This window comes from Setaria viridis, chromosome 5 (assembly GCF_005286985.2).
Source record: "Setaria viridis chromosome 5, Setaria_viridis_v4.0, whole genome shotgun sequence".
Taxonomy (NCBI): domain Eukaryota; kingdom Viridiplantae; phylum Streptophyta; class Magnoliopsida; order Poales; family Poaceae; genus Setaria; species Setaria viridis.
Genome location: NC_048267.2, coordinates 3,222,774 through 3,250,553, shown reverse-complemented (window position 1 = coordinate 3,250,553; position 27,780 = coordinate 3,222,774). Strand labels below are relative to the sequence as shown.

General features: G+C 48.1%; 1 protein-coding gene and 1 pseudogene across 1 annotated transcript; both read left to right on the top strand.

Annotated features, from left to right (window-relative positions):
• The first annotated feature begins 15,139 nt into the window (after window positions 1–15,139).
• On the top strand, window positions 15,140–17,461 carry LOC117855329 (probable indole-3-pyruvate monooxygenase YUCCA10). The gene is made up of 4 exons (XM_034737648.2): window positions 15,140–15,961; window positions 16,462–16,695; window positions 16,845–16,970; window positions 17,070–17,461. The coding sequence occupies exons 1-4, from the start codon at window positions 15,317–15,319 to the stop codon at window positions 17,268–17,270; spliced, it is 1,206 nt and encodes a 401-aa protein (XP_034593539.1). The 5' UTR covers window positions 15,140–15,316; the 3' UTR covers window positions 17,271–17,461.
• A 3,903-nt stretch (window positions 17,462–21,364) lies between these two features.
• Window positions 21,365–23,467, top strand: LOC117858929 (probable indole-3-pyruvate monooxygenase YUCCA11; annotated as a pseudogene).
• Window positions 23,468–27,780: the final 4,313 nt, after the last annotated feature.

The window sequence follows — 27,780 nt, the reverse complement described above, 5'->3', positions numbered from 1 at the left end:
TGTGCCCTCGATTGTATGTCCCAACGACTGCATGAGAGCGATATTGTAGCTCATAGTGAAGTGCTACTCAAAAAAAACCTTTGATATGTTTACTTGTGCTCAGAAACTGTAGCGCCTTAAAATCTCACTGTCACAGACTCACAGGGCAGCTCCAATAGGGTGACACCTGAGCTGTTTATAGGGAATCCACCTCACATGCATTTTGCTTGTGTGGAGGAGGGACGGGAGGAGAAAAAAAAACTATGTCGCCATGAAGAGCCGGTCAAGTTCTCTCTCCATACCCGGTCCATACCAGAAACTTAAGGCTTATGATGTCACGTACTTCCCCTCGTATAAATGATCCCTTCTATATTAGTCTAATTGTCAGAGGGTCAACAATGTCACGACATGTGCATATCTCTAGAGATCCTTGTACATTTTTACTGTGTGGAGGAGATAGGGAGAGGGGAGAGAGAAAAGAGCAATGCAAGCTAGATAGCTAGTCGCTGTAGCACACCTCCGAATCTTGGGTGGCCCGGCATCTACATCTCCAATCATCTCCTTTTAAGTTGGGGCCTATACTAATATAAGCTTTGAACGGTAGAAAAATAATCCTTCATACTAGCTCTTGTTAAGATAAAAGTGATATATAAGCATTTGAGCCAACAGATAGTTATAACTATTGTAGCGCCTCACGGGTCGGTACACGGCACACACACTCTTATTCCGCCAAGTAGAGAAAAATACGATGTGAAATTCCTATCGCTAGGTTTGTGTCTTAAAAACATTTGCATTGATGGAGAAATGGAGATGCCTAATGCAGCAGCATTTTTGACAAGACATGGTGTGCCATATGCTCCGCGACTGTACATCTCGCGTGTGATAAATAGCTATTTGTGGCGCCACACGCACTGTTACTTCCATAGATCGGTCCAACAAAGGATTACAGCCCATTATAAAAAGCCCAACTGCAGTTCCGCAGTCGACAAAGACGTGGCTCAATATTGAGGCTTGAGATAGCCTCCCACGATACGTGGTTATATTAGTGGACCGGCCCACACGCACTGTAGCTTGTACTACAAGAAATGTGGTAATCCATGAAGGATTTTTTGGTGACGTTCTCAGGGAACATCATAGATATGCTTATATCTACGACGATTTATGAATTTCCGTCACAAATCTGCAAATGGTCAATTTGAGCTCGAATTTGGGCCTAGTTTCCGTGACAGACAATAAAATCATCACGGATTTGATATCATACTTAACCACAATAATAATAAAGAAAAATATGTCACGATTGGCACAGACCCACCCTTTAATCTAAGGTAGTTGTTGTTTCCTATTTAATTAGCAATAAAGTACTAAAACTACTTTTTGATAAAAGTTAACCATGCATAAACATTAATCCACCATTTATGTTGCATTTGTTTTCCCTAGACCCTGAGTAATCCAAATATCAAAACCATGCACTTATTTGGTGAATCCCACATCTATGTTTTCTTTCTTTTTTCCCTTTGGAATGCTATTTTATTGGGATGGCTCTAGTTTCATTAGTGTAACACCATTTGTTTTGTCTCATGTCAAAACCACCAAAATTTTAAACTTTTTAAATTTTCTAACAAACTAAAATTACAAATCTGATGCTATTTCATTTCAAATCCTTTGTTTGAATCCCTTCAAAAGTGTTCAAACCTCTTTCTTTCAGCTAAAATGTTTGGACCCAATCTCTTTTCTCTTTACTTTTTAGCCCGCCTCGGCCCATCCTTTTTCCCTCTGCAATTCTACAACATGACCCTTTTTGCCACAGCCCAGCTCTCCCCCTCGTCCGGCCTATCTTTGAATACAATTTTATGCAATTTTTTTGAATCTTGTTTGACATACATATAGTTAAAATTAAAATTACTTTCAATAAACATGTAGAAATTCATTTAACCTATAGAAAATATTTAATGAGTTCAAAAATTATTGAAATCCTACATAATAATATCTATGTAGTCTATTATATGCAAAAATTGTATTGAGGTATTTAAGATAATTATTTTTGCAAGTTGTTTCACAAAGGTGCCTTAATTAGTTGAAAATTTAAAAACAAAGCTAAACGAGCCAAAAGTCCAGGGTTTGGGCCATTCTCTCGAAGCACCTGCTCGGCCCAACCATCCTTGTCCGTCCATCCTTGATTTGATGGATAGGATTGTGTCGTGATGCTATAAAATCCCTTTAGTAAACACTCCCCACTCTCGAAAGCCTAGCTCCTCCTTTGTTCACTGGCGCCGCGACGAGAGCGGCATACCTGCCTGCAGACCTTGCCAGCAGCCCAGCATGCCGCTTCAAGTACCCTGGCCATGCCTTCCCCGCACCTCTAGAGAACCCCGGGCATGCGGTGTGGCGGCGCGATCGGTGCTCACCCCGCTGTGGCATCCCCACACCTAGCGGGTCAAGCGGTGGCGGCGGCCGCGAGCGAGATCTGCTTTGAGTCCTGCCGCATCCACGCCGCTGCAGCAAATGTATGTGAGGCGGCGGGTGGTCCCTCCAGTCATAGATCTAGCCCCGGCGCTTATCTTTGGAACACAAAGTTCATATAAAACTACGATTTGATCCATAAACTATCTTTTCATCACCGATATCAAAACCGCTCCCCTCGCGTGGGCGACACGGGCGGGCGAGCGCCACCACCGCCTCCCATCCCCTCCCTCCTCCCTTCCCTTCGTCGCGCCGCCGCTCGAGCCGGCCGTTGGATGTCCGAGCAGCCCGCAATGAGGGCGGCTGTGGGGTGCTTTTTCTTCTCCTCCGTTATGGCCAGGCGGGCGCGGCTGCCTCGTTGTCGGAGGGGTCCTGGGGCGGTGCCGGCGGCCAGATCCAGCACCGGTGGGTGTGGATCCGGTGACCCCATGGATGGATCCGTCGACAAGGCGCGCGCGCGCAAGGGGGGCAACGACCAGCGATGCATCTCTACTGCACTGCGCGTGGCCATGGGGGGCCTGCCCGGGTCGCGGTCGGCAAAGGAGGCGAGGCGGAGCGTGCTGATGAGGAGCGCGGCGTGGAAGAGGAGGAGGGGCGCCGCGAGGAGGAGGGGCGGGAGCGACCGCCCGTGCGCGTGTCCAAGCTCGCCGGCGGAGGATGCTGTGCGGGGGCGGCGGCTGGCATGGCGGATCGTGCGAGTTGACAGCTGCTGGTGGGCTCTCAGTGGGTGATGCGCGCGAATGAAGGCCGGGAAGCCGGTGCGGGCAACAGAGGAGTGCCGACTAGGAGAAAAGCATGACGCGGCGTGGCCAGGAGTGCGCGCGGCGGTCGGGAGGCACACCGCAGTCGTGAGGAGCGCGCGGCCAGGAGGAGCGCGGCTGGGAGTGCGCGCGGCGGCCGGGAGGAACGTGGCCGGGAAGTGTGCATGGCCAGAAGCAACGCGCTGCAAGACATGTGGCGGTGGAACGACAAGCAGACACGCGGCATCGGCAGGAAGGTGCAGGCGGTGGAGTGCGCTACACGTGGGCAGCAGTGGAGAGCGGCGACAAAAATGGAGGTGGAGGTACAGTGGCATGGTGAGTGGAGGTGCGGCGGCAGCGTCGCCTCGGCTGGGTTGCCGTAGCGGTGGTCCGGGAGTGCCGAACCATGTACGTGCAGCGAAGGGTTGTATTGCTTCGGGCGAAAGCCCTCACCGGCCTTCATGCTGGTGGACATGACGGTGGTATCCTAGGATGTCGTCTTCCCCCTTGGGGGCATCATGTTGGAATTACAATCCTGCTGCACGGGGTTCTTTGGGTGAAAACCCTGTCTAGATCCTGAACGAGCGACGACGGCGCTATTGGTGTTGTGCCCTCCTTGGAGGCGTCGTCTCTAGAGACCCAACTTGGTTCGTGGCATTGCTGAACTATTGTTATGGGAGTCCATAGCCAAAGGTGGCAACTCCGCCATGTGGTGTGCTGAATGGTGATTTGAAGCATCCCCACATAAGCAGAGACTAAATGTGATACAAATATTAGTCCCAAGAGGCTGATAACATATTTATTCAACAGATGGTTCATAAATTGTATAACTTCCGAGGGAACGGGCGCGAAAGCCATGCCAAAATGATAAGTAAAACAACAACGGTAATGATCCAAGCTACTGTCCAGATAAACCCTAGACAGCACTCAGGACTATGCACTAGCGGAAGCATCCTGCAAAGGACCAACGCCACAAGCAACGTTGGGTGCGGAATCGACCACCTACTCGATGTCCTTGGCAACGAAGTATGGGTCTTCCTCTGAAGCAACAAAACAAGGGTGAGTACAAAAGTACTCAACAAGTCCAACCCCATCCACGGAGGGGATACAATCAAGAATATGCACAAGATATATCAATAAATAGGCTAAGGTTTATTTGCAATAAAACTAGATTTTCAACATATGCAAGGGTTTATTTTCAAAAGAGTTTTCGCAAAGCATTTCTTTGGTAACTGAATAATTAAGTGGGGTTGATCCTACACAAAGGATCCAAGTTTTAATGCTACCGAACTTTTCGTCCGCGATAGCTCATGGCACAAATACTGGACACTTCCAAAATCCAACACACGCCATGGAAATCATCCATCCCCAAAAGCTAGTTATGTGCCCAAACCGTAACTCGTTCAATACCATGAACACAGCTATTCAAATAGGTTTTAACTCTGCAGAGGTGTACAATTTACCCACAAGTAGGGTACCGTAGCACGATCACCTTAGTGTCAGTGCAGATCCTATCAAAGTCATTACCCACTTTAGCTAAGACTGACTAGCCAACACGGAAGCAACCAAAGGGTTATTGGCCTACCAATGAGGTCTCAACCAGGACCTAAGTCACACAAACTTACTCTTTGTCCATGATCTTCTGTTGCTCACAAGCTCTCCTGATGGCTAACCGACTAGCTAGTAGGATTTATGCTAAGCCTTCGCTGCATACAAAGGTCAAGTGGTTGCACAATAAGTTGGGTTAGGCAAGATGACACATCAACTCGGTCCTTAATTAAGATAAGACGGATATCTCCCAACCTGCTCAACCACTAAGGTACGAGCCCAACTTGGTATTTCACACAAGAAACACCCATCCGTCTCATCAAAACATCTTTTCTTATCTTTCTACAAAATCCCATTTGTTTTCACCAAAACACTCACGCATTTATTCTTTGATAAAACACATTATAGTCATAATTGAATTGTAATAAAATGAGTAACAAGGTCCTAAGCATTCTAGTAGTAATTATCATCCAAATAGAGCATATCATATTTAGAGATAATTCTAGGACATCGAGGAATAATCATAGCAATCAAGGGGTGGCTATCCAACCGGATCTTTAAGCAGTAAAACAATATGCAATTTATAAAAACGGCCAATAGGTTGTGTCTGTAAAACTGACATAAATATGCATCAATGGGTGAGATTGGAGTTGCCATCCTCAAAGTCGTCCGGGAGTTCCTGCTCGCGGTACTGCCTTCAAGCTCCTCTTCGAACTCCTCCTCCTCGGTCACTCCACGATCTACAGCATGCACGAGCAAGCACACAATAAAAAAATAAAAAATAAAGTTTTACTTGTTGAGCTCGGAGAGAGAGAGAGAGAGAGATCGAAAATAGAGGAAGGAGGAGTGTTTTCATGGAATTGGTAGATGACTCGGCGGGAATATGTTTGGGAATGATGTGGTCGAATTTGGGATGCATAAGAGGAAATTTGGCGCATAAAATATTGCCGAGAAGGTGCTTAGGGGCTGGTATTAATGGGTCAAGGGACCTTTCGTAAAGGGGGAGGGCTTCTGATGAAAAGGGAAAGAGAGAGGGTGAAGGGTCTTGGTGTAAAAAGGGACAAGGGGAGGGAAAAAAAAGGCAAAGTGCCCTTTTCTTCTTCCTCGAGATAGAACCAGGGACGGTACAGGAGGGAGGGGGCGGCCTAGCCGGGAAGGGGCAGCGTCGGGGCACGGCGGCAGTCGGGAAGTAGGGAAAAACGGAGAGGAGACCGAGGGGTCTGATTCCTCTTCTCACCTCGGGCTGGGGTGGCGGTGGGATGCGGCGGTGGCAGCACTGGGCGGCGGCGCTGGGAGCACGGGAAAGGAAGGAGGATGGCCGGGGCTTGGTGGTGGAGTGGAGGGCCTTTTATAGGCTGGAGGCGAGGGAGGGGGCAGCAACGGGTGGCGTAAAGGGGCGGAGCATAGGGACGGCAGTAATGGCGCACACGGGCGGCGCTGTGCCGGGATCCACGGCGGCTTGGCGCGGGCGTCACGCCGGTGGCAGGGGCGGTAGTGGCGGGGCTGGCGAAGCGCGTGCGTGGCGTAACGGGGTCGGGCGCGCGTCGCGAGGTGGGAAGGCAGCAGCACGGTGGCGTGCACGGTAGGGGGCGCGCATTGGGCGAGGATGCACAGGGGCTGGGTGCTAAGGTGCGGCATGCGGGGGCACTAGCGCAGGGCGGGGGACCTGGGCACGCGCTGGAGCGCGCGTGGCATGCGTGGTGGCAGGGCTAGGCGCTGGCGCGGTGCGCGGGCTAGGGGGCGTGCATGCGCGGTGCAAGCGCGGCAGGAAGCCATGCACGGCAGGAGAGAGAAGGAAGGAAAGGGAAAAAGAAAGAGAAGGAAAACAGGAAAAAGGAAAGGGAAAAAGGAGAAAATAGAAGAAAACGAGAGGGGGAGATGGCGATGATTGCAGAAACGGTCACGAGCATGCGCGGCGGTCATCCATCTGGCACGTGACATGACTCGCGGAGAGGAAAAGGAAAAAGGATGCACGGTGGTCGGCTTGCTGCCGGGACGACGAATTCACCGGGAAGTTGAAATTTTGGGAGCTCAAATGGTGAAAGATTTTGAAAATGAGTTTTAGCGAGTGATTTGATTTGATGAATTTTGTACGGGCGTTACATGATGGTCGAGCCCAGGTGCAGGGCGTCGAAGTTATAGTGGCGGTCAGGGGTTGTTGCATGGTTGTCAGATTTGGCTGCTTGCAGCGGACCACGGCGGCTGACATTAATTGGCAGCTGTCAGTGCAGTGTGGGACTGTGTTGGAGGACGACACTTGCGGCAACGGCAACATGAGACGACTAGGCTTGTAGCGGACTGCGGCGGGTTGCTTAGCTTGGCTAGGCTATCCGGTGCGGTACATCGTCGGAAAACGGTGCAAGCGACTTTCCTGGCTTGCTGACATGGCGGAGAAGGCTATGTGCAAGGGCGAAGCAACGAGATGAGGTCGACACACTGTGGCGGCTTGGCTGATCAATGGAGATCTTGGAAGTGGGGTAATATCGCTCAACACTGTGACAGCGACAAAAGAAACGGATCCGTGACATGGAGTACTGCGGCCGTGCGCGGTGTCTATTCGAGGTGACGAGAGAGAGGCAGAGTCCAACAGTGGATGTGGTGAGGTCCCCGCACATTGTGTTATCGTGGCGGCGACTGTGAGGCAGCCTGCGAGAGGTCCGGATTCAGTGCTATCACCCTGCCAGGTGGAGAGTGATGTTATAGCGGCACTACAGCGGAAGGTCTTGCATAGTGGTGGCCTTCTCGGTGCGGTGCAGTTTGTTTCTCGGTTCAACGTCGACGCTAGGTTACGATGGGAGGTTTCGGTGACTTCTTGACCGTGTGTATGGTGGTACAAGCTGCGGTAAAGCTTCGGTTCTATCGTCGAGGTGTTGAGATAAGTTGAGTTCGGCGTGGGTTGATGTCCCAATCCAACTGGCCGATGTGTTGTAGAGTTGAGTTACGTGTGAGGTGTGGTGCGGCGTGCGTTGATAACCCAATCCAACATGCCGGTGTTTGCATTATTTTTTTCCTTTTTTTATTTTCGTCGAGTATGAACTTCACCTTCTTTCTAATATAATCGGCAGCTCTCCTACCTAGTTCGTTAAAAAAAAATCTAGCCCCGGCTCCATGGAATCCAGCGGCGGCGCTTTGTCCGTCGAGTGGTGCCGCGGTGCCGCCCTCTTCATCTGCCTGCCTGCACCGCGGACGAGATCCACCGCGCACCCGGTGGTGCCTCGTGCTCTAGGAATAGGGCCTCGTCCCAATGTATGTGATGCCTCCGCTATTTTGCTTCGGTTTTGTTTCTTTGTGACTGAGAGCTGTCGTTGATTTGATTTGGCGTCGCGTGCGTGTAGGCTGCTGTCAGAATCACCCCTTGATGGTGCCATTGCGGAGGAGCAGGCGACGTCAGTAGGCGTTCCATGATGTTGCGTGCATTGCTTCCCCCCCCCCCCCCCCCCCCCCCCCCCCCCCCCCCCATCTCCAAAGTCTGCAACCATGCTAAGGTTAACGTGCTGCAGATCTCCTCAAATAATTTCTTGCAAAAGGCCTAATTGTGTCATGAGTTTTGTAGATGCTAAAATGTAATTTACACTTTAGTTTGCAGTTTGTGACCTGTTGGAAAAGAAATCAAAATAATAGATTCTCTTGTGTCTGATGTATCTACCATTCAGTTTCTTCGAGGATTTGAGAATAATGTATCAGTAGCATAGCTAACCTTTTAATTTGTTTATTTCTTCTGAAGCAGATTGTGATTGCAGCACTTGGAGAAAGTGCAATCGTGGGCTTTTTGGTAAAATGTGCAGGTGTGTATTGTAATGCCTGTCTTTGTGCCTGCATCATGATTTGCTTCTACATTTGGATAATTCAGTCTTCAGTCTAGTGTTCATCTTAAATAAATTTCGTGCATCCAAAGTGCCTGATAGTAATCATATGTCTCCTTTTACATTTCAGAGACGCTAATTTCTAGTGCTAGGGATCTCCTTTTTAATGCCTTCTTTTACATTGACTTGTATCCTGCTGTTGGTAAATGAACGTGAACCAGAGATTGTGTTGTCACACACACACTGGTTAAAATCTATCTGCCCTTGTAGTCCTTTACTTGCTAAATGTCTACAGATTTGAAAGCTTATTTGTAGTATTGTAAATATTACAATGCAATAGCTCTCTTTTTGCTTTTATATAATTGTTCTTATATGTGTGGTTTTACAGGGTGTTGCCATGGGCTGCTACTTTGTACTAATTTGCAGGGTGTTGTCAACCACATCAGCTCCTGCTACTTCCATGAACACTAAGTGACGGGTTCCTGCACCAGGGGTACCCCGAGGAAGGGATTTAAGACAACCAGACGCAAAAAGGCCAGGGGCTCAACAGTGAGAAGCATACTGGAGGCGGCCCAGGAGATGCCCTGGCCCACCTCCCGACCTCCCTTGGTCGGGGGCTGAGGGCCATAACTCACCGATCCAGATCGGGGATAGAGCCTGCAAGGGTCCCACAACGCTCCACCCACTCCTTGACTAGGGATGACCGGTGCCGTACCAGGAGCATTAAATGCGGGGCGTGGCCCCCCTGATCGCCCCACGCGGTGACATGACCTCGCGAAGGGAGTCGACCTTTAGCCGGGGGGTCCGAGGGTGAGGCTACACCCCTCGAATCGCCCAGGATGACCTGCAGGATGAGGCCACACGCGGTCGTACATGCCCACGCGCCCCGACATCATCATCACCCTCGCCGCTAGGGTGACCCGTCCAGATCATGGCCATGCCACCACACCAGGCCTGGTACCCGTAGGCGAGGCATGATCCAACATCAGGTGTAACGGTGTGGAGTGGTTGTGAGTGCACTAAGGGGGTTGGGGAAAGCTGAGAGAAGCAGCACGCCCTGTCCAAGGCGTTGACCAAGACTCACCTACTCATCTCTGATATGGACATCAGCGACAGCTTCCGTCCTGTTCACTACCACGGGGTTGGTGGACGGGATGGGGGCACATCGCAGAGCAGGCCAAGCCATGCGTAAGCAGCCCACACCACACAGGAGCCACCGTACAGGGCGTGCGAAGCCCACGACCGGTCAAGAGGATAGGATAAGGAAGTCCCTTAGCGCAAGGCTGCCCCGACCACACCACAACCCCCGACCTTTGAGATCGGGGACCCCCTCCATTTCTCAACATTGTCACCCGGAATTGGGCCTTGCTTCTCTCTCTTGCATTTCATTCACACGCACACACTCTCGCATTGCATGAACGCTTGCTTGCAAGCACCCCGTTGTAAGCTCAATGCACTCGATCCGAGGAACACGTCTCCTGCCAAAACTGGACGTAGGGGACTTCCCAAACCGGTATAATTCCTTATTCTTGTGTACTAGCCATCAGAAGTGAGGAGAGTGCGGCGTACAATCACTAGTTGGCGGTACAAAACACCAACACTAAGACTAGCCTCAACAGAAATATTCTTGTCACGTGTAAGAAAAACCTTGGACCCTATGGCTCTAGTACGCAAATATACTGAGTAGTTGTACAGTACACCATATGGCAATTCACAAAATATTGTCTTCCACCATGCAGTTTTTTGATGTAACATAGTCTTTGATGTATGCGACCTTTCCGTAAATGATGATAGTCCAACTTCAATTATATTGTTAGATGTAACATATATTGCAGTTCATATGTATGCATGGTGTTTCTGGTGTGAGCAAATTATTGTACATTGACATTGCAGGTCATATGCATGCATGGTGCTTTGATTATATTTTGCTTGCTTAGTTCATGGACTGTGGGACTAAGTACTGATAATGTCATTTGTTTGTCATATTTTCCATGGATATGCATGCTTTTTAACATGATCCGGTCAAAGTAACATTTTTCATGCTACTCTAACCTATTCTAATTTGATACTACTACTTTAAATTCCAGCAGTAACTTAGAGCTATAACATGCTGTTCAAATTTGATAGTAATCCATTGAATTCAAAACTTTCCACTGCAAATATTACTGAGTATTTGAGTATTTGACAATGTGTTTTTTTAGGTCGATGAACAGATGCAGCAAGGAACGAGTAGTTAGAAGAGATTGGTTGAGGATGAGATCTGGCCAGTGCAAAGCAGTAAGAGATTGAGAGTTTGATGAAGGCAGACTAATGATTTTGGTCTATTCATAGCACTTTTTGTTGCCTTTCTAATACATGATGAAATAGCTTTGGTCTCTATTTCTGTGTGATTTGTAATACATGATGAAATGGCTTCAATACTATATGACAGTAATTTTGGCTACCTTGATTATTCTAAGAATATTTTTAAATTGTGCTGTAATGTTCTAAGAATATTTTTAAATTGTGTTCTAGTATGGAATTGGGCCTGAATTGGTTTGGCTTGTAAATTGATGGGCCTACATAAAGATTGAGCCTGTAATGTGCTAGGAGATAAAAGCAATTGGGCCATGAGCAATAAATGGTCCAGACAAGAAAATAAAGTTCTTATATGGGCTAAGCCCACAACAAAACGCTAGTTGCCACGTCATGTTAGTTACGTGGCTATTTAATCCATGACCAACAGCTATCTCACGTGGCGACAATTTATGACGGTTATTTTCATCACTAAATCTGGGCTTGGGCTGGGCTGCGTGGGGTCGTAGACTATTCTATGACGGTTAAGAAACGTCAATTGCGTTAATCTGAGATTAATCTGTGACGCTCAATACATGACGTTATAAAAATTGTCACAGATGTCATTTTGTGACGGTTTTTGATGATCTGTGACGAAATCTATCCATCATAGATTACAAGATTTCTTGTAGTGAATTACTTTTTTCTTTTTCCTATTTTCCTATTTATTTTATTTTTCCTTTATTTTTATCTTTCAATCGTTTGTAAGTTGTTTACTATGTAATAATCATATAATTTATCATTATTTTTATATGGATTTAAACAAACTAATACTCGACTGTTTCAGTATTGAAAATTTATTATTCACGATGTAGACATATTTATTCATGATGTAGAATCATTTGTTCTCTATATTAAATTATTTATTCAACATGCAGTTTAAATTGTCCTCCTTAATTATGTTCGCTATGTTTTCTCATTTGTTAGAGAATTTTGTTCGCCAACTTTTTCAATTTGCTGACTTAATTTATCCATGATATTAAATTATTTGTTCGTTTTATGGACATTATTCAGTGTTATGCACTTGTGTTGTTTGTTCATGAATGTCGGCTCATTTGTCTACTTTGAATTAATAATTTGTTCACTGAAGTGGACTTATTTAGTCATTTGTAGAATAATTTGTTTATTAGTAGGGTGACCATCATTATCTTGGCTTGACTAATTTTGTTTGCTACTTTCTTCGTTTCAAATTGTATGTCATTTTAACTTTTCTAAATTCATAGATATTATTATGCATCAAGACCTACATTATATCTAGATACATAGGAAAAACTATGCATCTAAGAAGATAAAACAGCCTACAATTTGGAACGAATGAAATGGAGTAGTAGACTAATTTTTAGCATAAAGCGTGTAAGGGATAATACGCGAGTACCCGTAACATGCACCGTTGGAAAAAAGTGAGCTCGGTTGGGCAGGACTATGAAATGAAGTATGAAATGGAGTATATGTTGTGGCCAGGATGGTCACTGAAACCAGGCTGACCGTAGCCAGGACGTGTGCGTGCAAGGAGGCTTGTTTGGTCTGTTCGTTTCGTTTGAGCCAAGCTGTACTGCGATGCTATTGGTTGCATGGCTGCTGGCTCGACTAACACACAGCGAGATAGAAAAGTTAGCCTCTAACACACAGCGAGATACAAAAGTTAGCCTCTAACACACAGCGAGATACAAAAGCTGCAGCGCACGAGCTAGGTCCGTGAGAAACGAATTTCATTTTCGTTTGCGCGGAGCCAGACCGGAAGAAGTTTTTTCTTACACGCGCTCAGCCAAGCTCACCTCCTCCCCAAGCAACTAATCATTAAGATAATACATCCTAGGTTGGGCTGTATGCGCCCAACCAATCACATCCTTACTCGCCAGGCATCGATGATTCAACAGCCCTCGGTGCTAAAAATTTTCTACCAAGCATCGGAGGCTGCAGTGGCAAAATCGAGGCTTCAATCTTCTCTCTCCAGTTTCAAGCATCGCCTTTTCCCACACTGTGAGTGCTCTGAGGGGATAATAAGGCCCGGCCTGGTTTGGTTCCTCTGATTTATTTTTAGCATCCGTCACATCGAATGTTTAGATACTAATTAGAAGTGTTAAACGTAGACTATTTACAAAACCCATTACATAAGTGGAGGTTAAACGGCGAGACGAATCTATTAAGCCTAATTAGTCCATGATTTGATAATGTGTTGCTACAGTAAATATTTGCTAATTATGGATTAATTAGGCTTAATAGATTCGTCTCGCCGTTTAGCCTCCACTTATGTAACGGATTTTGTAAATAGTCTACGTTTAATACTCCTAATTAGTATCTAAACATTTGATGTAACACGTGCTAAAATTAAGCAAAGCGAACCAAACGCGACGAACGCTTTGCAACAGTGTAGCACGCACGGTGGCATCGGCAAATCATGGCCGAGGCCCACCAGCTACGTGTAGCGAGGACGACCTCAAGTCCTTCGACGGCTGCGACCTTTTTTCGAACCTTGCAAACAGGCACGCACACTTGACTTTTTTTCGAATCACACTGTACACACTGTAGATACGGTCACAAATACGCACGCGCCCCTATAAACACACGTACACAACCTTACTCTTATGAGCACCGAAAGATTGAGCCGGCAAAATCCTCAAGATTGACGAAGTTGGTATTGGCACCTCGCTGTGGACGAGCACGTCGACTGCCACTGAAAAATAGCGTCGCTTAAATCCTAAAATAAATGCAGGAAAATATGAATACCAAGTATACAGGTTTCACCGTAAGAGCTGAGCAACGCTCATTTCGCTCGAGATGAAAAATCAAACTTTTCAATTGAGAGGATCGTGTAGATTTTTCCCAGCTAGTTTTAGTACGTAATTTTTTTTCAAATCAGTTTTATAGGTAACTAAAAGCATCTCCAAGAGTTCCCTATTTACCTTCCTAATACTTGATTTTTAGGAAAATGAGAAAAAATCTCTCTCCAACAGTTTCTAATCCATCCTCCTAATATTTAGGCACTTGGGAAATCTCCTCCCCGCGCGTGTAACTTTGCGCGTCTCATCGGTCACGCGGATTCGCCTTCCCGCGTGGAATCCATCATGGCGCACCTTCTTTTGCCGCCGGTCTATCCTTCGCGCGCTTGTCCATCGTTCGTGGTGGTCGTACAGGAAGGAAGCCACTCCTCTATTGCTCGCCGTCCAGGTCAACGAACGACACGGCCACGGACGTAGTGACCTGGTACATACTCCGATCTATCGTTTTGCCATGGGCTTGCTGTGCTGCCGCCGGCGCCATGGCTTCCTGTCGGCCGCCACCACCGCTAGGTTTCCCTTGCCCGCCACCGTCCGTCCGTCCTTATGTTTTGCCGTGGCGGCCGTGCTCTGGATCTGCTGCATTGTTGTATCACTGGATCAGAAGCCGTCCCTATGTGCTTGCCGTGCTAGGTCATGGCCGGATGCCGTCTCTTTGCCAGGCCATGGCCGGATGCCGCCTCTTTGCCAGGCCATGGCGGGCTGCTGCCTTGCGTGCGAGGCCGTGGCACCCTGTGGCCGGCCATGGCTGTCCGCTGGCCGCCAGCTGCTGCCGCTGTGCGATGCCGCTGTGTGCCTCCTGCCGAGAGGGTGCCTGGCTGTGGCCGGCCGATGTGTGCCTCACGATGTGTGCCTGCCGATCTTAGTATTGCGCTAGTGCTTTAGCTAGATAGGCAGATACAATGTAGGAGCGTAATGGTATATGTTGGTACTGAAAGCATATAATTGCCTGATTGCCTGCTGCTTATTGCCGATTCCTGCATGGTACTGTGCACTGCTGTCGGCTGGTGCTGCCTACTGCTTGTTGCCGATTCCTGAATGGTACTGTGCACTGCTGTTGGCCGCTGCATGGTACTGTTATTGGAGTACTTGCCTACTGCTTGCTGTTAGCAATTAAGCCTGTTGCCGGATATGTACAGTAGGCTAGCTGTTTTTCAGTTTTCATTCGGTTAGCGTTTCAGGATTTCAGTACTAGCTGTTTGATCGATGACGCTGTGTGGGCCTCAATTTGATTTTTTAGATGTCATTTATTAGAAACTCTTAGAGATGATTATCTTTTTCCCTCCCAATTAATATTTGGGAGTTGCCAAACTATAACTTTTTAGGAGAAAAAAAGTAGGAAACTCTTGGAGATGCTCATATATCGATGTAACATCGTAGAGTCGTACGAGTCCATGAGAAGGCGCCGTGTGGCTGGCTATAGTTGGGGATAAGGCAATGTACCGGTCGATCGATCGAGTGGACGCGCTGCGAACTGGAACTGCGAAGAGCTTTGCCCTTAAGCTGGTTTTGGGTCGCGTCGTCGTCTTCGATCCCCCCTTCCGGATTTTTTGTGCGACTCCTAGTCCTCCGTCGAGTGTTGTGCGCAGGTACGCTTCCGCTCGCGTCGCGCCAACCTAAAAGGACCAGCAGCTCCATACGGCACAGATGCCCAGCACGGAACAAGAACACCACAATGATGGCGACAGGAGGAGGAGGAGGCGTCGTCGCTCCGCCGCCGGAGGTGATCGTCGTCGGGGCGGGGCCGTCGGGGCTCGCGGTCTCGGCGTGCCTCTCCCTCCGCGGGGTGCCCAGCCTCGTCCTCGAGCGCGACGACTGCGTGGGCTCCCTGTGGCGGAAGCGCGCCTACGACCGCCTCACCCTCCACCTCCCCAAGCAGGCCAGCGCGCTGCCGCACGCGCCGCACGCCGACGAGGCCCCCACCTACCTGCCCCGCGACGACTTCGTCCGCTACCTCGACGGCTACGCCGGCCGCTTCGGCGTCCGCGCGCGCCTCCGACGGGAGGTCCGCGCCGCGCGCTTCGACGCCACGCGCCGGCGCTGGGACGTCGAGGCGCTCGACCACGGCACCGGGGAGCTCGAGCGCCACGCCGCGAGGTTCCTCGTCGTCGCCACGGGGTCCTACGACGAGAAGTTCGTGCCGAAGGTGCCCGGCCTGGAGGGGTTCCCCGGGAAGGTGATGCACGCCAGCGAGTACAGGTCGGGGAAGGGGATGGAGGGGAAGAGCGTCCTCGTCGTCGGATGCGGCAACTCCGGCATGGAGATCGCGCTCGACCTCGCTGAAAACGGCGCTATCACCTCCATCGTCGTGCGCAGCGAGGTCAGTCATCGGATCCGCCTCACTGATTAGGTCATTAACATCCATATATGTGCAAAAAACAAAAGAGGGAGAGAAGTTTTTGCACGGATTTAGATAGAAGAAGGAATTGGGATTCAAATATGCTGGAGCGGAATAATTTCGGTACCACAAGGAATGGTTGGTTTATAAGACATTATTGTTGTTCAATAAAAAAAACATCATTTTTCAAATCAAAACCTTAAAACTTCCTTGTGCACCTAAATTCAACACGAAGCTTCTCGCGTTGGCTCACAAGTCGTATAGTGAAATTGACCGTAACCGAACTTTGTTTGTCTTATAGGGTGTCATGTGTATGTGTATCTATCAACTTCTCATTTTGGAATTGATCCTCAATTTACTCGATGGGCTTTCTACATGATCACCAGGAGCATTACATTCATACAAACAAATGAAAAGAAATCTCTCAATCTCCTAACTAACTAACAATCTCTCGGGTGGATCTCGAATTGGTGTACGTGCAGGTCCACATCCTGACGAAGCAGATACTGAACCTGGGGGTGAAGCTGGGCTTTTACCTGCCGATCTGGATGATCGACATGCTGGCGCTGTTCCTGTGCTACCTCGTGTTCGGGGACACGTCCAAGCACGGGATCAAGAGGCCCGCCGTCGGGCCCTTCACCATGAATAGGCAGACCGCCGCCCTCCCCGTCATCGACGTCGGCACCTACAAGAAGATCAAGAGCGGCGAGATTCAGGTCAGCAGATTGAAGCTCTCTGATCCTAGTTACTTTCACTCTCTCAGATGATGGCGCTGCGTCAATGCATTTGGAATACTATAGATGTGAAATCCCTGAAGGCTGAAGAATCTGATGTGCAATGTGATGATCAATCATTCAATCTGCAGGTTATACCGACAGGCATGACGAGCGTGCAAGGGAACGTCGTCGAGTTCGCCGACGGGAGGCGGCATCCTTTCGACGCCATCGTCTTCGCCACCGGCTACCGGAGCGGCATAAAGCGGTGGCTCCAGGTTCGTTCAATTGGTTCCCGGCCCTAGGCGATATCATGACCGTCACCACTAAATTAGTGAAAATTTAACTAAGACAAAAATTAATGGAAATAATTGCAGGACGGCAGCAGCGAGCTGGTCGGCAACGACGGGATCCTGAAGCAGCGCAGCCCCAAGGCGGGGAACGGGCTCTACTACGCGGGGCTCTCCGGGAGAGGCATCTTTGGCAGCGGCACGGACGCCGAGTTCATCGCCGACGACATCAGCAAGCAGCTGCAGCCCGTGCACGAGCACGAGGCCCATGGCAAGCCAGAGCACTAGCTAATGTGAGTCTGCAGACAGAGATCAACAAGAGTCTAGGTCTAGCTGTCCTTGGGGCTTAGCTTGCCTGCAAAACGGAAATAGAAACTAGCAACCCCTTGTAGCCGTGCGGGTAGCTTGCTTCAATTCTGATGGTTGCGCTTGCATTGCATGGGTGAATTGAATAGATTTATAAAACGTTCTTGATTTGATTGCGCCGTGTTGCGAGTTTCGAATTGCGATGCGTGGGATGTGCCATGTTTACCCTGCTCCTCGGTTTCTATAATTTTATCCTCAGCTGTAGAATTCGAGTGCGGACCCACCGTTATGGCCAGCGAGGGCCCAAGCCCACACTTGAATTCTGAAATTCAAAGGGAATTAGGCTCTTTAACTGTACCTAGCAAGCTCAGCTATTAGCAGGCCCTCACTCAGTTTTGGGCTTGGGTCCGCCGACGCGCGCGGCACTACTGGCTGAGTGCAAATATCAGTTGTGAATTATGATGGGTCTGGATTGGCCCAAATCGAAATATAAATGGGCCGACCGAGCCCGGGTGCTGGAGCACCATCCATCGTTTCTCGTTCCAGGCTGCTTTTCTATTTGATCATTTAACTCGTCTTCTTGGAAAAAACACAACAAAACGATCGACTTTCACCATTCAATTAAGTATTTTTCCCTAATTATTTATTTTATTTATATTTCTTTTAACCTATATTTTGGTCCTTTGTATAATAAAAAATATAGGGAAAATTCAATTAGGGAAAATGAAATTTCAAAATTCAATTTTGACCTATATTTTCACCTAGAATTTAACTAGGTTAAATTACTTTTTTCACCTAGAATTCTTTAATTCAATTTTACAATCTTCTAAATTTTCCACTATCAGTGCAAATTCATTTTGACCCACAAGTCCGGAACATCACTGTAAATGTTCAGTTTTCTAAATATTAATTTAAGCTTCCTGAATGTGTATTTGAACATAATGTCAAATATCTGGAATTACTTGAATAATAACACAACCATGAAAATAAAAATTATTTGCTTCTCTGTAAAACCAAAATACAGGAGCAAAAGAGGGTCAAGCAAGTATACTCCCTCTATGGAACGTTATTACTTTACCTTTGTTATAAGTCGAACCTCTCTAATTTTGAACAAATTTAGTTTATAGAAAAATATATTAGTTTCTATAAGACCAAGTTATTGCTATATGGTGGTTTTGATGAAACTAATTTGATATTTTACATGTTGATATTTTTTATAAACTTGTTTAAAATTTGATCGGATAGATATAAGACAAAGTTAAAGTGACAAATAATTTAGGGGGGGGGGGTATTTCCTATCTAACCCAACAATTTACATCAAGTGAGATGGTTCGCGGACTTTCCTATAGGGTCAAGATATCTTGTTTTCAGTTTCTAGCAAACACAAATGTATTTCAATCGAAACACTTTGAGAGATCGGTGTACATGCTTTTGGTTCAGGCTTCTCACACATAAGTTACTCTATGGTTGTGACACTCCTCGTCCAGCATTCCAAAATACGTGCAGCAGATCATATATGTTGTCCAAAGCTTTCGCTGTCGTCGATCGACACTTGCTTGACTGCAACTTAACCGAGCGAAATTGTTGAAGCAACCACCGGTCCATTCTTTCAGCATCAATTAATAAAAGTATAAAACAATGTGTGCTGAAGGATCTAAAAATAAACGTGCGTCATTAACGTACGGATGGCACTCTAGAGATACTAACTCCGTCCCAAATTACTATTCGCTGTTAATTTTTATTCAAAATGTTTGACCATTCATCTTATTCAAAAAATTATGTATCCATCATTTATTTTATTTGTGACTTACTTTATCATCAAAGATATTTTAAGCCCGACTTAACTTCTCGTATATTTGCACTAAATTTTTGAACAAGATGAATGGTCAAATGTTGCGAGCAAAAGTCAACAGTAATCATGCATCGACGTCAACAGGGACATGGCGCTGTTGGGCCTTAGGCAGGAGCGCGACAACTGCATGGCATATTGACACTACGCTACTGCCATGAGGCGTCCCTACGTATGGTTTCTGGCATAGTATGAACTGCACCGTCTTCATGTCGTTTTTGTGTTAATTACTCCCTCAATATAATGCACTTTTTTTTAGGACGGAGGGAGTATGTAGAGTAAGGAAAATGGGTGATTAATGACAACATAGTCATTGGGACTAATGTGTTTGCAAGATGAACATCTGTAGGTGTTTTATAGGTCCTAAGAATGAATTACACAAAACTATCAAAATGAGAAGAAAAGGAAAGACTTAGAAGAATTCTATGGCAGCCAAATGATTACAAATGATGGTAATAAAGCTGGGACAAAAGGCACACGAAGACTTGAAGCGACCTGCTGGAAATGTGCACCGATACATTCCACTGATCTATACGGTGACCATTAGCAATGTCACTGGATCAGTCGGTGACCATAGGCAGCAGTAGGGCCACTGTTACCACCGACACATTCGGTGGGCACAGTGAGCCCGCATTGAATTAGTCAGTGAGGATCGGCTCGGCTCGTGATCGGCTTAGATTCAGCTCTGGAGGTTTACCCATTCATACGGTGGGACCAGGAACTAAGACGGCTCAGTCAATGATGATGGAGAGTGAAGGCAACGGCTCAGGGGTCACCAACTCATTCGGTGACGTCCTACACATGGTCACCAAATCAGTCAGTGACGCATGTGGGGCCCGGGTGTCAGTGGGTAAGACTTGCCCAATGGCTAGCTGAGGTGGTATGTACCGATTCATTCAGTGCACCTCCTGCGCACCACCGTATCAGTCGGTGCTACGCAGAATGTTGCAACGGCTAGTTCTTGTACTTGGGGCTATTTATACCCCATTGCCCGGCCATTTGAGGTGTGTTAGAGCTTGGAAAAGCTATAGGCTTGGTTCTCACGTAGACACAAGTGCTCTATCCACTAAAGTGCTAAGAGAAGATTAAGACAATTAGCATAAGGCTTAGGTCTTGATTGGTGCTAGTTTAGGCCTATAAGCACATTACTTTAGGGTTTAGCCTAGAGTTAGGCGAGGTTTGCACACCTTCTTTGTATCGGTGCTTGCATGCACCAAGAGTTGTAAATCCGAAGCTTGTAAGTCTTGCGAGACCCTCCAACCACATTTGTGGAGTGGCCGCCGGTGCTTGTAAGAGGGAGGAGAGGCCTTCGGCGTTTTGTCGAAGTTCTACCAAGTGAAGAGCGGCAAGGAGCATCCGGGAGAGGTTAGGCGGAGACCCACTTGCGCGTGGGGAAGGCCCATCAGCTATCCTACGGAGTTACTTGACCGTGGAGTTTATGCCCTTGCGCGGGCATTCTCTTTGAGAGGAGCTCCAATAACGAGGACTATTGGAAATCTTTGCTTTCCGATAGCTCGGTAAAAATCACCGTGTCGCCACGCCGAGAGTTTGCCTCTCTACCTCATTTACCTTCTGCATTTCTTATTGCACTTGCTTTCCGCATTTACTTTTTCTAGAATTGCCATGTGTAATTTATAGGATTGAAACCTAGGGTGCAAAACTCTTTTACGGTAGAGATAACAACACATAGAAAAATCTAGTGCACATCTAAATAGAAATTGAAATATATTTTTATATGTGCTTGGAGCCTTAGATTTTAGAACACCCAATTCATCTTCCCTTTTTAGGGTGTCACGGTCCCTTCACGTTGCAACAGCTCCCATTCTCAATTTTTGTTGGTTGCCATGTGGATGTGGCCGCAATGTATGTTGTTGTACCTTTGCGGGTTGCGGCCTCGTGGATATAGAGTGGGGAACAGTAGACAGTCATTCACTCAGCTTCGTTTGCAATCTTTTTGAGAAACTAAAATATCTCTCGGATTGTACAACAGTTTTTGTTAATCCCAAACACACGTTCCAAAAAGATCATTTTCATATGATTGTGGCTCCTTTGTACAGACCCGTGTCCTGAGCTTTTAGTGTTGATTGACACGTGACAATTCTACGAAACCGTCGAAACGTCCACTGTAGTCAACACTTGCAACACCATCAACCTTTTATTCTCATCCATTTTCCTAAACCTCTGTGTAACAAGTTCCCATCACAGCCACAGCATCACCTGCTGCATTGCCAAGAACTAAGCGTCGTCCATGGCGCAGGCTCCGGAGCAGGTGATCATCGTGGGCGCGGGGCCGTCGGGCCTCGCGGCCTCGGCGTGCCTGTCGCTGCGCGGCGTGCGGAGCCTTGTCCTGGACCGCGACGACTGCGTGGGCTCCATGTGGCGGAAGCGCACCTACGTCAGCCTCACCCTGCAGCTCCACAAGCGCGCCAGTGCGCTGCCGCACGCGCCGCACCCGGCGGAGGCCCCCGACTACCTCCCCTGTGGCGACTTCGCGCGCTACCTCGACGGCTACGCTACCTCGACGGCTACGCCGCGCGGTTCGGCGTCCGCGCGCGCCTCCGCCGCGAGGTCCGCGCCGCGCGGTTCGACGCCGGCCGCCGGCGGTAGGACGTCAAGGCGGTCCGCCTGGACACCGGCGAGCTCGAGCGTCACGCGGCGAGGTGCCTCGTGCTGGCCACGGGGCCGTACGACGAGAAGGTGGTGCCGGCGGTGCCCGGGCTGGAGGGATTCCCCGGCAAGGTGATGCACGCCAGCGAGTACCGGTCGGCTGAGGAGCTGGGGCTGGAGGGGAAGGCCGTGCTCGTCGTCGGGAGTGTCAACTCCGGCATGGACATCGCCCTGGACCTCGCCGAAGCCGGCGCTGTCACCTCTATCGTCGTCCGTGGCGAGGTCAGTGTCACTAGACTTCATGAATCGAAGTCTAGGCGTGAAGAAAATAGCACATGAACTCTCCTAATCTCCCTGGATGATTTGTTGATTAGCCACCGACTGCAGGTTCACCTTCTGACAAGAGAGAGAGTGAACGTGGGGGTCAGTCTGCGGTCTGCCCAAGTACCTGCCGACCTGGATGATCGACATGCTGATGCTACTTCTAAGCTACCCTGTGTTTGGGGACACGTCCAAGCACGGCCTCCGGAGGCCAGCCACGGGGCTCTTCGAGAGGAAGAAGAAGACCAATGTCTCGGCGGTCATCGACCGCGGCACCTACCAGAAGATCAAGAGCGGCCAAATTCAGGTCATTTCACCCGTTTCTTGAGTCTTGATTCTTGCAAGCTCTTGAGTCTCTGACGATTCATTTGAAATGCGTGTCGGTCGAAATTCTTGCTTAAACATCGTCGTTTATTTACGTGATGCGTTTCTGCAGGTTCTGCCGGCCATGGTTGGCGTGCATGGCAACGCCGTCGAGTTCGTCGACGGCAAGCGGTATCCTTTCGACGCCTGGCTACCGGAGTTCACTAAGGGCCTGATTGGTTTCCTTCTGTGCCAAGCCTGGCTCGTTTCCAGTAACAAGGTTCCCGCTAGCCTGACTGAGTTGATGCGAGGGAGCTTTGATTGGATAGCAGCATGCATGCATCCTGGTGGCCAGACAGAGCCGCTGTTCGGTTGCTCTGATTGCAGCACGTGCATAGTAGTTTTGACCGCCATATATGCACCCATGCGCTCCACCGCGTACCGCGGGAACTTGGCTCCGGCGAAACGAAGGATCTAGCCGCACCCCGGGAGCTAAGGCTCTAGGTGTCCTTTTGCACGTCGCGGGCTAGGTCCAGCAATAAATTAGGAAACCAATCGTATGGAGGTCGTACGTGGGGAAACCAATCGTACGGAGGTCGCACGCGGGGAGTCAGGACGCGGGGTGCAGTGAACCAATCATACCCTGAAGCGATGGCTCAAGGTTATGCTTTGTTTAATTTGCGTGCATCTTTTCCCCGGTGGTAGCTAGGATTGGAATCATCATGGTTTCGCTAAATAAACATTGAGCTGAGAAAATTGCAGGACGATGGCGGACTGATCGGCGACGACGGTTTGCCGATGAACGGCCGCGTGAAGGGGGTGAACGGGCTCTATTGCGTGGGCCTGTTGGGGAAGGCGCTGGAGGCCACCGGCGCCGAAGCGGAGTTCGTCGCCGACGACATCAGCAAGCAGCTCCGCTGCGACCATTTCTCGGAATGATCGTAGCCGTGGGTGGGCCCGCCGATACTTGAGTGATGTCTGCCGTGACTTAAATTACAGGGGAAAATTGTGCTGATAAATGTAAGGTGTAAACTGTGAATGCATATAGTGGCTGTCAATCAGAACAAGATGTCTATGGTGAGGATTATGTTCGCCGTTATTCGATTTAATTTGGACACAAAGAAAATATGGAAAGCCAATATGGCAATATAAAACTGATACTATTTTTTTTACATAATGTCTACTTTTCATAACGTAGCCTCTTTTATTTGATCCCCGAAATAAAAAGAGATAGTCCATGGGCTTGTTAATCACGCCTACAATTAGGCCCAAATACAGCCCGCTGGGCCAAAGACGCACCTCATTTTCACTCTCACCGCGTTCCTTCACCAATTAGTAATTACCAGCCAGACCGATCGTCCTCGCGCCGCCGCAGGCACCTACCGGCGGTCCCGGCCACCGCTCGCCCCAACCGCGACCTCGCCTCTCGTGCCCACTGCCCAGCGTGGGCGGGCGGGCGCCTCCGCGTCCCTCACGCACTTTGCCTGCGTCCTCCGTTCTGGAGCTGCGCGCCCCGACGCCGCCACCTACGATTTGCCGCTCAAATCCATCTCAGCTCGGCCGCCTCGCCGCCGCGCGCAGGCTGTTCGATGTAATGCTCGGGGGGTGGCCTGGATTTGGGCCTCTCCAGCGTCGTCTCCTGTAAGACCCTCGCCACGGCGTACTCTGCAACGCCGGTAGCCGCGTCGACGCCTCGATCGGCCCCCTGCTCACAACGAGCGGACCTATTCCATCCTCATCGACGGGGCATGTGCCGCGGGGGAGCCGGACCTGGTGTTGTGGTTGCTCGTCACTTCGTCAGCATGCTGCGGTGGGGCGGGATGTTCCCGAGCATCCGCGTATGCTCACCGGGTGTGCACGGTGGCGCCGTACGCCTGTACGTGAGGGTGGTGAAAGACTGAAAGTGGTGGATCAAAAGGGTGTCGCGCCTTACTCAGGCTCTATCACCGGTTTGTGCCGGTGCGGATGGTTTTGCTAGTAGATTGTTTGCGCATAATGTTTCACTAGTGAATTCTGCAAAATCGGGCACATGGAGAAAGCTAGCTCTCAGGTACATTTGTGTCATCTAAGGCCTCTTTCTCGATGCTCTCAAGTACTTGAAAAGCTATTTTCCACTTGTAACCCCCACAGAATACATGCATATTTTGAAATTTGATTCTATTTTTGTCTAAAGGAAATTGACAATTCTGTTGCTTAAAATCTATATCGAGTCACTTCAGTGATTTGTAAAATAATTTAAAAAGCTTATATTTGATCTGAAACCTTATTACAGCATAACTGAAATAAGTGTTTTTCTCAGAGAATCGAATTTTGCAAGCGTGGCTAACTTTTGTGGCTTTCTCATATTCTTTTCTGACTAAAACACATAAGAGGTGCGTCCTATTTAATATATATTCCAGGGAGGCAAATCATCTGAACATTTAGAGATATGCCTGAAATATTTTTTGTGTATTGTATGTCACTAGAGCCTAATTTAGGGATATTTTTTAATATAGGAAACTGGCCTCAACACTCACGAATGAGTGTCTTAGAGATATTTTTTGTTTGAAACGTAAAACCGGCAGAGGTTGCCGACTTTATATTAATTCATAGAGGAGAGTTAAACAAGGCGTAGGCCTAAAATGAAAATAAAAGAGTATTGCTGTACAGGTAATATACACTGAAAGATTAGTCATCGATCATCGTGATCGCTCCCAGATGCTTTGCTCCCGCCAAGACCCAGCATCATGCCTCCTCTTTTATTTTGCATATCAGTTGGTCTTGCTTTAGGTATTTGCGTTGGAAAACCCTTGAATTTTGTTCCTTCCAAAGTTCCTAGCACACCAGGATGATCAGGGATCGCAATCCCTTAAGGGGAGCTCCGCTCATGGATCCTACGGCTGACCACCACTTATTGATGGCTGTAAATGTTGACCAGCCGCCTCTTGCCGGGACATGTGTAGCTACCCATTCAAAATCTTGTTCCATATGCTTAGGCTGTAGCGGCACTGTGTCAACGGGTGTAACAAATTCTCATCACGTGAGTGATAGAGCATGCAGATCTTTTGGTTTGGCCATCCTCTAGTAATTAGCCGATCCGCTGTCCATCGCCTATTCTGGTATGCAAGCCAAGAGAAGAATCTACATTTCGGTGGTGTCCAAGTTCTCCAAATGAGGTGCTCCATTTGCGAGGGGATGGATCCTACAAATTGCGCGTCGTATGCTGAAGCCGTCATGTACTCTCCATGTTTGGTGAGCTTCCAAACAATAGAATCCGGCATACCTATGGTGAGCTAAATATTCCATAGTCTGTTCCACAACTGGGTGAATTCAGATAATTGTGTGCTAGATGAGATGACCACTATGTTGATATCTGCTACCCATGCGGTTAGTGCATCTTTGACTATTTTGCGGTTAGTGCATCTTTGACTATTCTATCTTTGACTATTCTTGTTTTGTTCTTTGAGATTTTGTATATAGTCGGCACTAGATTTTTAGACACGACTCCTTGTAGCCACCCAAAATCTTGCTGTTTCCCCATCGCCTAGAGTGATGTGGTGGCTGCCGCAAACAAGCAGCGATCCTTTTCATTGCACGGGATTGGCATGCCGACCCAAGGTTTGTGAGGTCCCTTCCATTCCTGCCACAGCCAACGAAGCCGCAGAGCTCGAGCAAATTTATTTAGGTTTAGGATTCCTTGCCTGCTCACTCTTGTTGGTCTGCAGGCTCTAGGCCATGCAACCTTACACTTCCCTCCTGCAATTTGGTATGTGCCCATCCAGAGGAATTGTTTACGCCATCTATCGATTTCTTCAAGTACTTCTGCCGGTGCATTGAGGGCGGATAGGTAGTAAATAGGTTGGGATGATAAGATGGCTTTTACAAGCGTCTTCCTTCCTGCCGGGGCGAGCAGTTTTCCAATCCAGTTGGCTAGTCTTCCATTTTCTTTGTCGGAGAGGGGTTGGAAATCGACCTTCTTGAGTCTGCCCAAGGATAGCGGTAGTCCCAGGTATTTGATTGGGAAAGATGATCTGGCTGCTGGGAAAGGCGCAAAGACGGTGTCGAGGTCGATTCCGTTGCAGTGAATCGGTGCAACTGAACTCTTGTTAATGTTTGTGTTCAAGCCCGTGACACAACCAAATTTTTCCAGTAGTTCTTTGATGTTTGTAACATCCGAAGTCGTCGAGTTGAGGAAGATCGCGGCATCGTCCGCATAAAGAGATAGACGTAGCTGCGTGCATTTGCCCATTAGCTTAGTTGGTGCCTTCTTTTCGGTTGCTAGTTCAAGCAGCTTCTGCAGTGGGTCGATTGCGAGGACGAATAGAAGAGGGGACAAAGGATCCCGCTGTCGTAGTCCTCTACCATGCTGAATGTCCTCTCCCGGGGCACCATTCATTAAAATCCTGGATGTTGCAGGACTGAGGGTTGTGACCAAGCTCCTCCATCTCGGTGGGAAACCACGGCATCGTACGAGGTCAATTAAGTAGTCCCATCGTACCGAGTCGAAGGCCTTGGAGATGTCAAGCTTTAGTAGTAGTGTTGGAGTTCTGGATGTGTGAAACCGATGGGCGAGATTTCATACATACATAAAGTTATCATGTATTGCTCTTGATTTGATGAATGCGCTTTGGATCTTTGATATCAGCGTGTTCATGTGTGGCTGCAGTCGTAGGGCCATCATTTTTGTTATGATTTTTGCAATTGCATGGATGAAGCTGATTGGACGAAAGTCTGCAATCGTGTCTTAGGGATATGATTTTGTCGAATTAGCACTTCTTGTACACATGCTCAATCCACTGTCTATTATTTGGAGAAAATGTGTAATAGTTTTTTTAAAGTTTTATCATCTCAGAAGTTTAAAATATATTCGCAAAACATCATAAAAATTGTTTTTGACATAGTTTTCATTTTTCCATTCATATAAGCATGTGCTACTAGCATATCAATAGCAAATAACAAATTTGTACTTGAGCATGTTATCTTTCATGTATATATCAGGTCTGGTTTTACCTGCTAAGTTTTTGCAAGGATGGGCAGCGCCAGTTGCCACAGTTGAGAAAATAACACACTGGAAGGCCTTCGCACCATATGCTGATCGCCGTACATTCTTGGTATGTGGCATCTTTGGAATAATATTACACATTTTGAATGTAGATCTCTGAATCCCCAAATAACGTCGAGCTATATTTGGAACCTAACTTATGAAGTTGGACACCAATATAGTAGTGATACACCGTGAAACTTCGGTACAGAATCAACATAGGTGGAATTTTAAAAGAAACTCGTGAAGCTTAGTGAAGGCTCAGTGTTCAGAGGACATCATTCGTGACTGGTGCAGTAGATTTATAACAGCCGCACGGAAATGTATTATGGTATTATCAAGACCCCGCCATCATTGAGACTTCATTAAATCTGGGTGGTCTTCAGCTAGCC

Coding starts and splice junctions, on each gene's coding strand:
- LOC117855329 (XM_034737648.2), top strand. CDS start 15,317: ATGATGGCGACAGGAGGAGGAGGAGGCGTCGTCGCTCCGCCGCCGGAG. Junction 15,962..16,461: donor CCATCGTCGTGCGCAGCGAG/GTCAGTCATCGG, acceptor GTGTACGTGCAG/GTCCACATCCTGACGAAGCA. Junction 16,696..16,844: donor TCAAGAGCGGCGAGATTCAG/GTCAGCAGATTG, acceptor TTCAATCTGCAG/GTTATACCGACAGGCATGAC.